At 58.2% G+C, this 14,730-nt stretch overlaps 1 protein-coding gene across 2 annotated transcripts; it reads left to right on the top strand.

The window, feature by feature from the left end:
* Positions 1–9,240, top strand: LTO1 (LTO1 maturation factor of ABCE1). Of its 2 annotated transcripts, XM_033861347.2 has the most exons (6): positions 1–136; positions 1,510–1,615; positions 2,705–2,775; positions 5,707–5,824; positions 6,104–6,212; positions 7,756–9,240. In XM_033861347.2, exons 1-5 carry the CDS (start codon positions 87–89, stop codon positions 6,170–6,172), a joined length of 414 nt encoding a protein of 137 aa, XP_033717238.1. In that variant the 5' UTR covers positions 1–86; the 3' UTR covers positions 6,173–6,212; positions 7,756–9,240. The 2 variants fall into 2 exon arrangements, with proteins under 2 accessions (XP_033717238.1, XP_004323477.1); XM_004323429.3 differs by lacking the exon at positions 7,756–9,240 and having other exon boundaries at positions 6,104–6,259.
* Positions 9,241–14,730: the final 5,490 nt, after the last annotated feature.

The raw sequence follows: 14,730 nt of genomic DNA, 5'->3' as shown, positions 1-14,730 counted from the left end.
CTGTGCGCTAGGCTCGTGGGTCTGCGGCCGCAGCGCTTGGCACCGGAGCTCGAGGGGCGGGGGTTGGGGGCGGGCCGGCTGCCGCCATGGCCGGGAGTCAGGACATGTTCGACGCCGTCGTGATGGCGGATGATAGGTGGGTAGGGGGCTGGGCCGGGCCCCCACCCGAGCAGGTCTGCTCTCAGCCGCTGGGCTGCGGCGGCCGCCCGGGCCCTGGGGGAACGCGCTGTGGCTCAGAAGGCGGCTGGCGCGGGAGGGCCCGAGATGCTTCTGCTTCTCCTTTGCTCATCGGCCTCTCGGGCGAGCGCCACGTGCCCAGCTGTTCCTCTGGATCCGCCTCCCCCGTCCGGGGCTGCTTCACGCATCTGCTCGGTCTGGTGACTGTCTCCCTCCAGGGACGCTCCTTCCTCGGGTGGGACGGACCTTTGCCATCTGGGCGCTGCCCCTTTTTCTTGTTCCTCAGTGGTAGGACATAAGGCAGCATTCACGGACATGCTCTTAAATGTGTCAGGCGTCCTCCTTTTCCCTCTTGAGCCCCCGGGGAGCGCCTAGGGCTGTGACGGGGGAGCTGCTGGTTGCTTTGTGGCTGTCTTCCAGTGCCCTGCCCACTTGAGACATCAGTAGATGTCAGTTAAGAAAGAGAGTGAACAGTAAACAGTCGCTGACGTTTATTTGGAGTTTGCTGTGAATTGGACGCTGAGCTAAGCGTTGTATCCAGTTATTTATTTTAGCTCTCCTTGTGAAGGGGATCCTATCCTTCACCCTGTCTTTCAGATGAGGAGGCAAGGTCACTCCCAGGGCCACACAGCCAGTAAGTGGGAGCTATCCTCTCGGCCTCACTGGGCGCTCCAGCACACCCCTTTCACTTCGGCGACCGCAAGTTATGCTGGTGCCAATTACACTGCTGGGCCTTCAAAGTCAGAGCCTTTATGCTACTGCAGGCGCCACGGTCACGGTACATTTTGTGATCATCTGATGGCGTTTCTCCTTGCTAGTCTCCTGAGATGTGATGGAAAGCCCGGTACACGTTGCAGAGGTTTTGGTTTTTTTTGAAGCACTTGACCAAGCAGTCTAGCTTACAGACCCAGAACTGGGGCTCGCTGACCTGGCTGCAGACGAGTTACCGGGGAGATTTTGCAAAGCGGATTCCTGGGCCTTCCTCCAGACTTACTGAATACGAGGGGTGAGGCCCCTGAATTGGTATCGTTGACAATTTCCTGTGTGTCTCCGATATTCTGCCAGGTTTGGGAATCACCGATTTAGCCCACCTTCCTCTTTGTAGAAGAGGTAAATTGGGCTTCCAGAATTACAGCGACTTGCCAGACGCAGAGGCCTGGGGAGGGGTGGAGCTGAGACTGGAACTGACGTTTTCCGACTTACATTTTGTTCTTTTTCTACAGTACTCGGTCTTGTCTTGCTAGGTCTGGGTAATGTGGAAGAGGAAAGTTTTTGCAGGAAGAATGCTCTTTCTCCTGTTTATTTGCTCACGCTTCCTCTCCTTTGTCGCAGGTTTCACGGGGAAGGTTATCAGGAAGGCTACGAAGAAGGAAGTAGTTTGGGTATGATTGAAGGAAGACGGTATGGCACGTTACATGGAGCTAAAATCGGATCTGAGGTGAGTGGGACCCCCCACTTGGAAAGGAATCCTTTTCTCTTACTGTTGACAGTTTGCCTTGATGATCGGTGTGGTGGAGCTGCCACTTCAGGCCTCTTCACGTGGCAGTAGGCTAGACAGAACGTTGACGGAGAAGTCGTCTCAGAACAGAGCCCGCAGAGGGTGTTGCTGTGTGGAGATGATGGAGTCAGGTGGGCCGGAGAAAGAGAAGACAAGTCCCCCCTCACCTCAGTGGACGTCGAGTGTCACGGTGCCGCCCTGTGTCTTAAGGCAGCTGAATCCTCCCCCAGAGAGTGAGCACCCTGTGTCTTGCGAAGACATGCCATTTATATTTCTGTTGAAATTCCATAAAATCCCTGATTCCCTTTTCTCCTGCCCTTCGACCTAGATTGGCCCTCACTTATGGGGATAACTGGCCCTAAACACTAACGTCTGAGGCCGTGAGGACTGTATTAGGTGTCTGTTGCTGCAGAACGAATCAGCACAAGACACGTGGGCGTAAGACAGCCAGTGTTTATTATCTCACGCGGATTCTGAGGGTCTGTGGTCCAGGAGCCGCTGAGCCGGCTGGTTCCGGCTCGGGGTCTCTGGATGCTGGAGTTACGAGTCAGCCAGCCTGCAGTCAGCTTGCTGGGGTCTCACACGGATTCTGAGGGTCTGTGGTCCTCACCGCGTGGACCTCTCCACAGGGCTGCTGGAGTGTCCTCGAGACACTGTGCGGGTGACCCACGTCGGCAGGGCAGAGGTGACACTGTCAGTGCCTAGATTCAGAGGTCACGTGCTGCCTCTTCCTGTGTGTTCTGCTCATCAAGGTCACCCTGATCCGGTCAGGGGACCGCACAGGGCAGGAATACCAAGGGGTGGGGAGGTGGGGTCCAGTAGGGCCATCTTGGAGGCTGGCTGCCCCGCTGGTGACTTGACCTCCAACTTCTGTAGCCTGGTGCCCAGTGGGTGCTTCCAGAGCAGCAAGAGAAGCAGCACCGCTGCCCCCTGGGCCCCCGCCCCCTTCTTGTTTTGAGAGCTTGATATTTAGATGAAGCAGAGCTGTTGGTTAGTCACTTCACTCTTGAATGTTTTGTAAATTCACAGCTCGGGTGCTACCAAGGTTTTGCTCTTGCCTGGAGATGCCTCCTGCACGGCTGCACCACTGAGAAAGACAGGTAAAGCTGAGCCTTCTTTCTTCTTCGGTGTCTGGACGGGAAGTTCCGGTTTCATAGCTCACTCTGGCCCTGGGCGGTTAGTCTCCTCACCTGTAAAAGGGAGAAATAACCAGGCCGAACCTGAAACGTTGTCATGAGGTTTACAGGAAATAGTAACTAGAAAGCGCTGGGCGCATTTCTGGTGTTGGGTGAACATCCCTTGTTATTACCTCCCAGGGGTCCTCGGATCCCCCTGCCTTTTCCCTGGAGACACATTTCATGTGTTTCACAGGTGTCGGGTACCTGGAAGCACTAAGTAACCATGAGCTGTTATTTGTAGTGTTTGTAGCCTTTTTTTATTTTTTTATTTTTGGCTGCGTTGGGTCTTCGTTGCTGCACGTGGGCTTTCTCTAGTTGTGGCGAGCGGGGGCTCCTCTTCGTTGCAGTGCGCGGGCTTCTCATTGCGGTGGCCTCTCCCAGGCGCACAGGCTTCAGCAGTTGTGGCACACGGGCTCAGCAGTTGTGGCGCGCAGGCTCAGCTGCTGCGGAACACGGGCTTAGTTGCTCCGCGGCATGTGGGATCTTCCCGGACCAGGGCTCGAACCAGTGTCCCCTGCATTGGCAGGCGGATTTTCACCCACTGCGCCACCGGGGAAGCCCGTCTGTAGCCTTTGGAGCGTGCTCGTGCTGGTTGCTGCTTCCTGAAGCCCCGGGACCCTGTCCCCACCCCCGGTCTTCATTCTTAAGCTGGAAACGCACCCTTACGTGAAAGGCCGTCCTGCCGCCCATGGGAGCCGACACTGGGCTTCGGCGGCTGCGCCGCATCATCTCGATGTCTGGTGGCTTTGCCTGGCCTGGGAGGGGTGCCCGGAGAGTGGGTAACAGAGCAGGGAAGCTGGCATTCCCCCGTCCACGTGACCTGTCATCTTATTTGGAATATTTTGAATTTCTAGAACTTGGGCCACAGCCATATGGAAATGTCAGAGCAGGGATGCTCAAGACAGTGTGGGTGACTGTGGGGTCGCCTGCCCTCTGACCTGTCCCGTCACGGAGCGCGTGGGAGTTGACCGGATTCGTCCATCAGCCGAGGGCCGTCTTGGGGAGATTTTCCTCTGAAGATTCAGTGGGAGTGGGCGGGTAGCTGGCGGTCAGGTTGGGACAGGGGTTGGCAGCCCCAGGCGCCACTGGGCGGCTGTCGGAGCGGAGCGTGGCTCCCCACTCCCGGTCCACGAAGGCGGGGTGGAGCGCACGGACTTGGAATGCTCCAGCAGCCTCCCCTTCTCCCCGCCCCGGGATCTGCGGCTCACGGAGGGCCCGCACTGGGTGGGAAGGGTCTCGCACCTGGGGGCTGCCCATCCGCACCCCAGGGCAGGGGTTCCCTCCCCTCCTAAAGCCGTGCCCCCGGTCCATCCATCAGAGGGCCCGTGGCCCGCCGCCCCGCCATCCCCACCCCACTGGCAGAGCCTAAAACCCTTTATCTTAGAGCAATGGTTTTTGGATCTTCTAAGTCTACAGTTTTCCTAAAAATGGTAGAAGGCGGGCCGAGGATCTGCTTCTTTATGTTTCAAGTAAGGATGTTAAAAGAGAAACACCTGCCACGTGTGTTACCCTTCAGTGAGCTAAGGGAACGGTAACACCAGAGAAGCTGTGTGGAGAGCCGTATCTCAGCCTGAAGGATGGCGACCTTTCCATCAGGTGACCGTAGCTTTCTGACCCACCCCGAGACGCTCCTCTGCCCCTTCCGCAGTCGGGTGAAGGCTTTTTCCCTTACACCAGCCGTGAGCGGGTCACACCCTCCTGACACGCACTGGCTTTGACCGTGCGACGGGCTGGGTGTGTCTGGAGTAGCTTCACTGACCGGGGAGGGCAGGAATGACCCGTCGCTGCTTGCAGAGCTGGGAGTGGGTGGTAGTCATTGTTCCGTGGCAGGTTCAGCCGTTTCCCGCGTGTTGGCATCTGCCTTGCAACTCCCTGGGAACCAAGTGCTTTGTTGCTTTACTTCACTCGCTCTGGCCTTTTGCAGTTCTGTGTTTTCTCCAAGAGGTGGCCATCATAGTTCTTCTAAACTGGTTTAAAAGCCGCAGATGTGAGCAGGCCCTGGTCACTCTGAATGGCCGTTGCTTCATCCTAAGGATGAGTCCTTCAGGATTCCCAGGGATCAGATATCTGGCACGCTCCTGACACCCTGGGGATCAGATGTGGTGAGGGGAAGGTGGCTCGGCAGGGTCGCTTACCTGTGACCCAGAGGGCACCCACCCGCCCAGATGAAGCGAGGAGACTGACGTTTATCGAGCCCCTACTCTGTAGCACGTTCTGGGCTTTAGCGTCCTGAGAGCCTGGGAGGTGGCCGTTAAGGCCCCATTTTACAGATGAGGACACTGAGGCTCAGAGATGTGAAACACCTGAGTGCCTCGGGGCGGTTGCGCTCCAGGCCGCCCACCAGCTGAGCTCCTCGTCTTCCTGGGAAAGGGAGCCGGAGCCGAACTCAAACACCGGCCACTGGTTTCTGCCCTATGGATGGAGGGGGCTTGCCGGTTTACCTGCTGTTAAACTCCCAGAGGCCGTGAGCGTGAAGATTGCAGATCCTGGAAAATCCCCAAGTCCAGAGCAGGCAAGGCTGTGCCCGGCACTCTTTCCCGTCTGCTTCTGTCCGCTCTGGGGTCAGACCTGCGGACCGGTGGTCGGTGTGCTTGTCGGTGTTGCCTTGGCCGCTGGGTCCGGATGGAGCCGTCCCTGTAAGGTCAGTTCGCTCTTGACGTCCAGATGCGGGTGCGGGCGGGCTCACATTGGCAGGTGAGTAAAGGTTGTTTCGTGTGATGACAAAGTTAGTCACCAGCCCTGAGGCCAGGCACGCTCGGCACCAGCACTTTAAAGCCGTCGAGCGGCGTCTGTTACGTAAGCTGAGCCTGTTGTGTGCAAAGGACCAAAAGTCTTTATTTCTGTGTTTTACAGCAAAAAGATGAAGGTCTTAGAATCGCTGCTTGGAATGATTCAGAAATTCCCTTATGATGACCCTACTTATGATAAACTTCATGAAGACCTAGACAGAATTAGAGGGAAATTTAAGCAGGTTTGTGTCCTGTGTGTTTCTTTTTGATCGGGGTGCCTTTCTCAGATGTAGCTGGGGCAGCCCTGGGGGCTCATTTCGCTAATGGTTTAGGGGCCACCGGTAACATACAAATGGTCAGTAAAGCACATCCTGTGTGTGTCGATGTAAGGAGACCGAGGACCATGTAGGGAACAGGTGTGGGAACTTCTTGAAGGGAGGTGACCTAGGCAAGTGGAGCTCCAGCTAGAGAGACTTCTGCTCTAATTTAAAAAAACATTTTTTTCTTTTGTGTTTTTTCAGCTTTGTTCATTACTAAACGTCCAGCCCGACTTTAAAATTAGTGCAGAAGGTTCCGGACTTTCATTTTGAGGATGACAGACGCACAAAGACGAAACATCAGGGAACAGATGTTCGTATGTTAAGTGTTTAAAAATGTGATTAAAGGCAAAACAATGATGGGGGAGTCATTGTTTTGCAGGGAGGGTTCCAGCTTGGCCGCTGAAAGGGCTTCCTTCCCCCGAGGTCTGCCGGGTGGCCTCCGTTCCCCCCACGGGGCCCCTCCACATAGGCCCGTCCTTTGTTGGGCCCTGTCTGCTCTGCAGCGTGAACGCGGCCCTGGCAGAGCCCTAACCGGGCTGCTCTTCTCTGGTCCAGCCAGGGTCCAGGCCCCTGGCTCACGGGTTCTCGTCACCTGGCAGGCCTGGCTGGATCTAGACTCGGGTTGGCTCTGGATAGGATAAACCTCCCCTTTACTCCCCGGGCTTTGGTCAGCGCTCAGAGGGACAGTTTTTTAAAAAATGAGAGCCACAGGGTTGACATGAAGCAGGTTAATGGGAAGGAGTGATGGGTACTGGGACATTTATTGACCCCTGAGATGGGCCAGTGCTGTGACCTGCTTCTCATGTTTTATTTAGTCCCTTCAGGAGCCCATGAGGCAGGCGTTATTCCCATTTTATAGACTAGGAAACAGGCCCAAGAGACTGCCTGGTCCAAGGGCAGTGGGCGGCAGAGCTGGGACTTCAGCCCTGTCTCCTGGTGCCCGCTCTGGAATGCACAGTCGCACCCACAGTCTCGGGGGTCCCTGCCCGCAGGTCCCCGCTGTGCCCCGTGGAGCCCTGGGGCTTCTCATGTGGCCATGGACGTGGGCGTCTGGCTGAGAGGAGCAGAGGCCAGCCCTGTCCCCAGGAAGCTGGGACGTGCTCTTCCTGTGTCCCCGGGTGGGTGGGGCTCTGCAGCCTCAAAAATGGTCAAGGGGAGGAGCCTTTAAGGCCACCGTTCTGTGTGCAGAAACTTTGGAGCCTTACTGCAGCCTTCCTTCTAGTGTGAGTTCTTCTGTTTTCTGCCCGGACTTAAAAGGCACCATCTGTACGCGGTGCACGGCCTCAGGTGCATCTCGGTCACAGACACCAGCAGCGCGTATCTCGGGCTGGTGGGATGGAGGGGCTTTTGTTGTCGTTTTTCTGGGTGGATTTTTTTTTTTTTGCGGTATGCGGGCCTCTCACGCTGTGACCTCTCCCGTCGCGGAGCACAGGCTCCGGACACGCAGGCTCAGCGGCCATGGTTCACGGGCCCAGCCGCTCCGCGGCACGTGGGATCCTACCGGACCGGGGCACGAACCCGCGTCCCCTGCATCGGCAGGCAGACTCCCAACCACTGCACCACCGGGGAAGCCCTGGGACCATTTTTGATGCGACATCTAGCGAATTCATTCCTTTCTCCGTGATATCTGGGGTTGAGGTACCAGGGTCGCACAGAACAGCCTTCTGTTGTGTTTGTGTCTGCATGTTTCATTAACACGCATGGAGGCAGCTACCACGACAGGACGGCGCCCCGTGATGTTCAGGAAAGGGTCGGGTCCTGCTGCCCCTGGCCAGCCACCGCGTGCATTTATCACTGACCTCTCCTGCCCCAAACCTCACTCCCCCCGACCCCTTCCGTCTCTCTCCGCTCAGCCTCTCCCATGCCAGGTGTCAGCCAGAGCAGCCGGCAGCCACTTCCTTTCCCCCGTCCCGCGGGGCCGAGCTGCCTCATCCGTCATCTTCAGGGGCCCTGGACACCGGACTTGACCTGTGCCAGCCTGGCTCCTTCTTGGAGGATGAGACCCAGTTTCCAGGACCCCTTGGTCACCCAAGACAGGTGTTCTGGATTACAGTACAGACAGAGCCCCTGTTCGCGTCACAACCACTCTGTTCCTGTGATGCCACCTCCAGCGATGGGGCCCGGGGAGCTTGCTCTTCTGGCTGATGAGACGGTGGAGGACACCCAAGGGCTTCTGGGAAAGGTCACATCACTCTTGAGAGAGATGGTATCTCTTTTGGAAGTTGTCCTGTGGGGATGCGACACCTGGAATTACGACAGGCAGCTTGCAGGCAGCTGTGGCTGAAGCCAGACCTGGGCATGGCAGAGCCCAGCCAGCGAGGACCCAGCCCGAGGACACTGCCGAGCAGCTGTGCTGACTGACCCCGAGAGGCGCTGTGCTTGCCGGCCTCGGTTATAGGAGCTGATGAATGCCCTAGTTCAAGGCCACTTCGGTAGGGCTTCCATTGTTTGCAGGCAAAGGTATCCTGCTTGCCCTGTCCCCCAGCCCATCCCATCCCATCCCTTCCTGTCCACCTACACCTGGTCCTGGTGGATATTAACCTTGTTGGATCTCCCCCTTTCCGGGGCTCGTAGATTTCCCACCGCTCTGGCCTGCTTGCTCTTCCCTGTCGGAAACTCCCAGCATACTTTGTGCCACATTATTAGTCAGCTGGGGCTGCCATAGCGAATGCCGCACAGTGGGTGCCTTAAACAACAGGCATTCACTGTCTCCCAGTCCTGGAGGCTGGAATCTGAGATCCCGGTGTGGGCAGGGCCGGTTCCTCCTGAGGCCTCTCCTTGGTGTGTAGACGGCTATCTTCTCCCTGTGTCCTCACACAGTCGTCCCTGTGTGTGTGTTGGTGTTGCTTTAAGGACTCCAGCCCTGTTGGATTGGGGCCCACCTTGATGACCTCCTTAAAGGCCCCATCTCCAAATATAGTCACATTCTAGGTTCTGAGGGGCAAGACTCCAACATGAATTTTTGTGGGGACATAATTCAGCCATAGGGTGAATACAGGGTGGCCTGTAATAGCCACCCTGTCTGGCTGCCTGGACAGACTTAACTTGGGAGAGAAGAGGACCATTTCACTTAAAAGTTGAAGTTACTTTGGGACTTCCCTCGTGGCGCAGTGGTTAAGAATCTGCCTGCCAATGCAGGGGACACGGGTTCCAGCCCTGGTCCGGGAAGATCCCACATGCCGCGGAGCAACGAAGCCGTGCGCCACAGCTACTGAAGCCCGTGCACCTAGAGCCCGTGCTCCGCAACAAGAGAAGCCACCGCAAAGAGAAGCCTGTGCACCGCAACGAAGACCCAACGCAGCCAAAAATAAATAGGTAGATAAATAAATTTTATTAAAAAAAAAAGTTGAAGTTACTTCATTTTATTTTTTAGAACATCAGTAATTGGGAGTAAGCAGGCTAATCAGTCCACCTGAACTTAACCACGTTGGAACTATACTCTCAGAGGCACCGCGGTGGGTGGTGGGAAACACCCACCCACAGGCCAGAACCCAGTCCTGGATGCTTGCTTTACTTCATGTTCAGCTTGTTGTTTTTCTCTACCCAGTGGTGAGAAAAGAATGAAGTGATTTGGAGGGAGGGATAAGAAGTCTTATTTACCGAGTGGCTGCTCGTGGCCGCCTTGACCTTCCTTGGGTCACTGAAGTGTCCACAAAGCCCATGAGGTGGGGTCGCTGCCTGCCCCCCTCACCCCGGCAGATGGGGGCCTGGGGCTCCCAGCCGAGCTGAGTGATGTACCAGCGGTCGCAGTAAGTGGCTGACCTCAGGCCTGAGCACGGCGGGGGTCAGGGGCCTTGCTTAAGTTATTCTTAGCCAGGCGCAGTCTCACTTTCCTGATGATTCACAGCCTGTCTGTGTGACCGGTCCTGCACCTAGCTGACCGCGGCAGAGACGGTCGGCGTTATGGGAAGGGGCCCGTGCTGGCCGCAGCAGGGGAGGCGTGGACCGCGTGGGCCATCGGCTGCCCTCGACCCTCTGAGCACGGCTCACTGGGGGATGGGTGGGGAGCCTGGAGGCGGGGTGGGGGGCGCGTTCAGCTCTGCCTGGGGGATAAGGGAGTGGGAAGGTGGGCAGGAAGCCTTCTTGGAGGAGGTGACCTTGGCATGACTCGCTTTGTGAGCTCTCATTTGAGCTCAGCACCGTGGAGAACGTCTCTTCCACCCTACCTGAAAACACGACGTAATTTGGAGAGATCAAAACCTATAAGTAACTGGTGAGGTCGTCCCAACTCCACAGTTACTCCATTCCTTGGTGAGTGAAGTGAGGAACCGGTCTGCGGCCCAGGAAACGTGTCCCCAAGCGAGTATGATCCCGCAGAGAAAAGCGGGCACTGCGTTCAGTTCTCACAGGACACGAGAGCCGTGCAGGTGCTGGGCCAGGCCCCCAGAGGGACGGGCCTGTCCAAGCCACCAGGACTTAGGGGCTCACTTCAGTGTCCCTAGAAGGACAGTCGCTCCTTGCCTGTGAACTTCTCCATAGCTCTGATGGCTGATTAAACTCACCTGACATGGAGGCCCTGGCTGGTGTGACCCTTGGGGGCCCCTGTGGAGACAGCGCTTCGGCCCCATCTCCCTGGTGCCCTTTACCAGATCAGCTGGGCCTTGGGTCCCTAGGGTTGGAGCGATACCTGAATATGATCCTGTTTCTGCCCACTCAGGAGTGTGATGGGCCAGGGGACCCCATGCCCCAAGTAAACGGCCATGGAACTGAAGACTTAGTGGCGGGCTGTCTCCATCCTTTCAGCAAGGATTTATTGAACTTCCATTATTTTTGGTGGGCATGCGCCCCTGAAATCCCAGGGTGCTCCACAAGCAGGTTCCCTAGCTCTGAGAGCTCAGACACATCTGTTGAGTAGAACCATATCCCCTAAAAGATGTGATGAAGTCCCAGCCCCTGGTACCTGGGAATGTGACCTTTGGAAATAGGGTTTTTGCAGCTGACTCGTGTACGTTATGGTGGGTTGTACTAGAGCAGGGGGCCCTACATCTCCCGTGACCGTGTCCTTGAAGAGGAGAATGCCATGTAAAGAGAGACATGGAGGAGAGACAGCCGTGCGAGAGCAGAGGCTGAGAACGGAGTGAGGCGTCTGTAAGCCCAGGGACGCCGGGCGTTTCCAGCAGCCACGAGACCTGGGGCAGGGAGCACGGCCCCGGCCTCCAGGACGGTGAGAGAATAAACTCCTGTTGACGTGGCCACCCACTCTGTGATGGCTTGTTCCAGCAGCCCCAGGACACTGATAAGGAGGTCTGGGCTGCCGTTTGGCCGTCTGCTGAGTGAAGAGGCAGGACGCGGTGATGTCCAGACCCTTCTTCCTGGCCTGACGTGTGGCGAGCTTCCTTCTTGAGGCATTTGCCTCAGCTCCCTACTCAGCTGCTCTGAGGGGCAGGTGGTACCTACACCCCAGAAAGACGCTGTTATCTCAAGGCACGGGAGCCCCCTGGGCCCCTCCCCCGAGAGGCTGCTGCCTTTGGGGGGCCCCGCTGGCTCTGTACAGGGGCCGAGACAGGGTCTGCCGGTGAAGGCTGGCTCGAAGCTCTCCCCTGGTCTCAGCCCCTGTTGTTTATATCAATAATACATGTTACATCTAGAAAAGGTAGAAAACACACATACAGTGTGATAGTTAAGAAGCCTTGAAAATGCTAGGAAACTCATCAAGTGGACTCAAACAGTAAGGGGCAGTGATGGGCAGCTCCAGCAGCTCGTCTGGAGACCTGGCCCCACTCTTGCTCTCCCGCACGACCGGCTTCACGCTCGGGATCCATCCTGGGGCCGCAGCACCACGGACGCTCCTATCAGGGCAGAAGGGCTGTGCCCGCCCCCAGGGTGGGCGCTCTCTTTCCCAGAAGCCCCAGAAAATGCCCCCCTGAGTCTCGCTGGCTGTTAGATGTCACATCCGCCCTTGCACCTGCCACCGGTCCGGGGGGGCAGATGTGCTGTTGGCTTTGAGCCCATTGGCGCCTGCCCTGGAGCTGCGGATGGGGTCGGTCCCACCTGAGCCACAGAGCTGAGAACGGTGGTTCCCACCGAGTGAAATCTGGGTGCTGTCAACACAAGGTGGGGGGCTCAGTGTGGGCACAAAGACCAAGAACTGCTAGAGGAGGGAAATAAGGATGGCCTCACCACCCCCCGGGGACCAGCGGGGCCTCCTTGCACACCTGGACGATGCATGGGATGGTGGTGGTCACGCTGACAGTGTGGTGACGTTTACTGAGTGATGCCTGTGCACCAGGCACTGTGCTCAATGCTTCATGGACGTCGAGCCATTGGTCCTCGCGTCACCCCAGGAGGCGGTCACTGAACAGATTGAGCCCCGCTTCCGTGCTGGGTGTGTCACAGATGCTAGGGTGCCCTCTCGGAGCCGCCCTTCTTACAGACGTGACTGTCCCCATTTTATGCGTGAGAAAGTTGAGGCCCAGAAGGCGAAGCCGCACAGCCTGAAAGTTGCAGAGCTGAGATCCAACTCCTGGGTCTTTTCCTCTAAAATGTGCTCACGTGTGAGAGTGTTTTTCAAACGACGACTGGCCACGTCAGACGACACTGCCAGCACGCCTGGCCGCCCTTCTCCAGGCTGGCCGGCTGACCGAGACACTGCCCTGGCCGCAGGGGCCGCTGACTTCAAGTCTTGGACGTGGGTGGACCTGACCTCGACCCCTGGGCCTCCTGGCAAAGCAGGGCCGCCCCGAGTGCACGCACTGACCGTCGGGTGAAAAATACTCAAATGAAGACTTCGTGCATTTTCTTCGAGCCCATTTTTGAAGACCTCGTTCTCGGCAAGGCAACCAAGCTGACTGCCGGGGGCCCAGGCCCCAGAGACGCAAACTCGGCCACTGGCCTGGCTTGGTCAGCTCCCCGCCATGTGATCCTGGCTCAGTTACTTCACCTCTCTGGGCCCCGGTTTACTCGTCCCCAGCAGGAGTCGGCTCACTCCCACCCTCAGCCCAGATCCTGCCTGGCTGTGCTCGTTGCCGTACTGTCCTCCGTGGCTGCCTGCTCCGTGCAGTGGAGTAGAGGAGCTGGATGGAGACCATGGCCAGCAAAGCCCCAAACACTCCCTATCTGGCCCTTTGTGGAGAAGCCTGCCCACCCTTGACCTGGAAGATGGGAATACTTGTACCTGCGAGAGGAACGTGGGCTCCACAGGGCCCCCTCGCCAGTGTGTCCCCTGCCTGTCACCAACCCCTGGGGGCTGTTTCAAGATTTAGGGAGAGGACTTCCCCGGCCGTCCAGTGGTTAAGACTCTGCACTCCCAATGCAGGGGGCACGGGTTCGATCCCTGGTCAGGGAACTAAGATTCTGTATGCCCTGCGGCACGGCCGTAAAAACAAAACAAAACAACAACAACAAAAAGATGTGGGAGAAATGGTGTGTTTGGCCCTTAGCACAGTGCCCAGCCCCCAGTACGTGCTGAGTGACCTTAAGCTACTGTCCTCCTGCGATGGGACCAGGCAAGGAACACTGCCCGGCGTGCTCGGCGGGCTTGGGGTCCAGAATGTGGGTAGACCCTCTAGCTAGACGGGTCTGCTCTAGAGGGACCGCCCTGGGGAGGCTGTCTCGCTGCTAGTTGAAACTTGAAAGGATTAACAGACGCTGCCGTCTCTGATAGGCTCTGGGCCGATGGCAGCCCTTGAGCCAAGAGCTTCCCCATCCTCCTGTGCGCCCTGTGAGTGGCGGTGACAATGCCCCCGGATGTGGGCCTCCGGCCCTCGTCCCTGGCGCTGCCCGCCCACCGGCCGTGGCTATTGTCTGCTGGGCCGAGGTGTGGCTCAGGGCAGGGGCCGGCGGGCAGGGGGACTGTGGGAACGGATTAGAGGCCAGGGGCTTGCGTCCCCTCTGCATAAACTCCTGATCAAAGACATTCCTGGGCTGACAGAGCCCTGTGCATGGCGGAGGCCAGCCCAGCGTGCGGGACACACGCCCCATGCAGCCGCCCCCCGGAGTTGGGATTGGCCTCGTGGTGGGACAGCCAAGCCCTGCTGCTGCCGGGCTTCCAGGAGGGACGGGCTCAGAGGGAAGGTGGGGAGCCTGGCGCCCAGGGTCCCAGCAGTACCCACCTCTGCAAACACGCCTGCCCTGGGGCCCCTCGAATCTGGGGCCCTGGCAGGGAACTGACTCGCCTTAGTGCCCAGGCTGTGTCCCGGGGCTTATCGGGCCTCATCAGGGCGATGAGGTGCTCCCGGCCCCTGGGGAGCCCCCCGGCCCCCGAGTGCCCACCGCACCCGGGTCAGGCAGGGCCCAGCCCTCGGCAGCTCACAAAGCCCGCGGCCCGCACGTGGCCCTACTGCTCAGCGCCACTGCGTGCAGGCGGGGTGCAGGGTGTGGGCAGAGAAGGACCAGCCGGACAGCTGTCCCCAAGGGCTCACAGCCCAGAGGGGAAACACCACGTGTAATGGCTCCTGGACCACCAGAGCCACCTGGCTGGGGCAGGGTGGAGAACACCGCAGAGAGTCTTACATGAGCCTGGGGGAGAGCAGGGGGTGGGCACTCCAGCACAAAACTGGAGGCCGGAAGTAGTCTGGTGTGTCCTGCAGTCCCCTGGGCAGAAACTTCGGGGAATGAGGAGTCTGAGGCTGGGGGAGACGGGGGGTGAGGCTGGAGAGATGGGCCAGGTCCCAGGACCCCGGATGGAGCCGGAAGGAGCTAGAAGCCCCAGGGGGTTCTGGCAGAGGGTGGTGGGCCCGCCTGGGGCAGGGAGACTGGCTGGGAGGCAGGGAGGCCCCAGGTGAGTGGCCGTGGGCCCGAGTGAGAGCAGGCGTTCGGGCTTCCGGGAGGGGCAGTGGAGTGGACACCGGAAGGCTTTGTCTCCAAAGGCCAGTTTTTGTTTTCCTGAT

Source organism: Tursiops truncatus, chromosome 8, assembly GCF_011762595.2.
Source record: "Tursiops truncatus isolate mTurTru1 chromosome 8, mTurTru1.mat.Y, whole genome shotgun sequence".
NCBI classification, from domain to species: Eukaryota; Metazoa; Chordata; class Mammalia; order Artiodactyla; family Delphinidae; genus Tursiops; species Tursiops truncatus.
The sequence above is the reverse complement of the archived record's forward strand: the minus strand, read 5'-3'. Positions and strand labels throughout refer to the sequence as shown.

What these genes read in the sequence shown, in the direction of transcription:
- LTO1 (XM_033861347.2), top strand. Translation starts at nt 87, where the DNA reads ATGGCCGGGAGTCAGGACATGTTCGACGCCGTCGTGATGGCGGATGAT. An exon ending in GTCGTGATGGCGGATGATAG is followed by an intron (nt 137 to 1,509) that starts GTGGGTAGGGGG and finishes CCTTTGTCGCAG; the next exon opens with GTTTCACGGGGAAGGTTATC. An exon ending in TGCACCACTGAGAAAGACAG is followed by an intron (nt 2,776 to 5,706) that starts GTAAAGCTGAGC and finishes TGTGTTTTACAG; the next exon opens with CAAAAAGATGAAGGTCTTAG.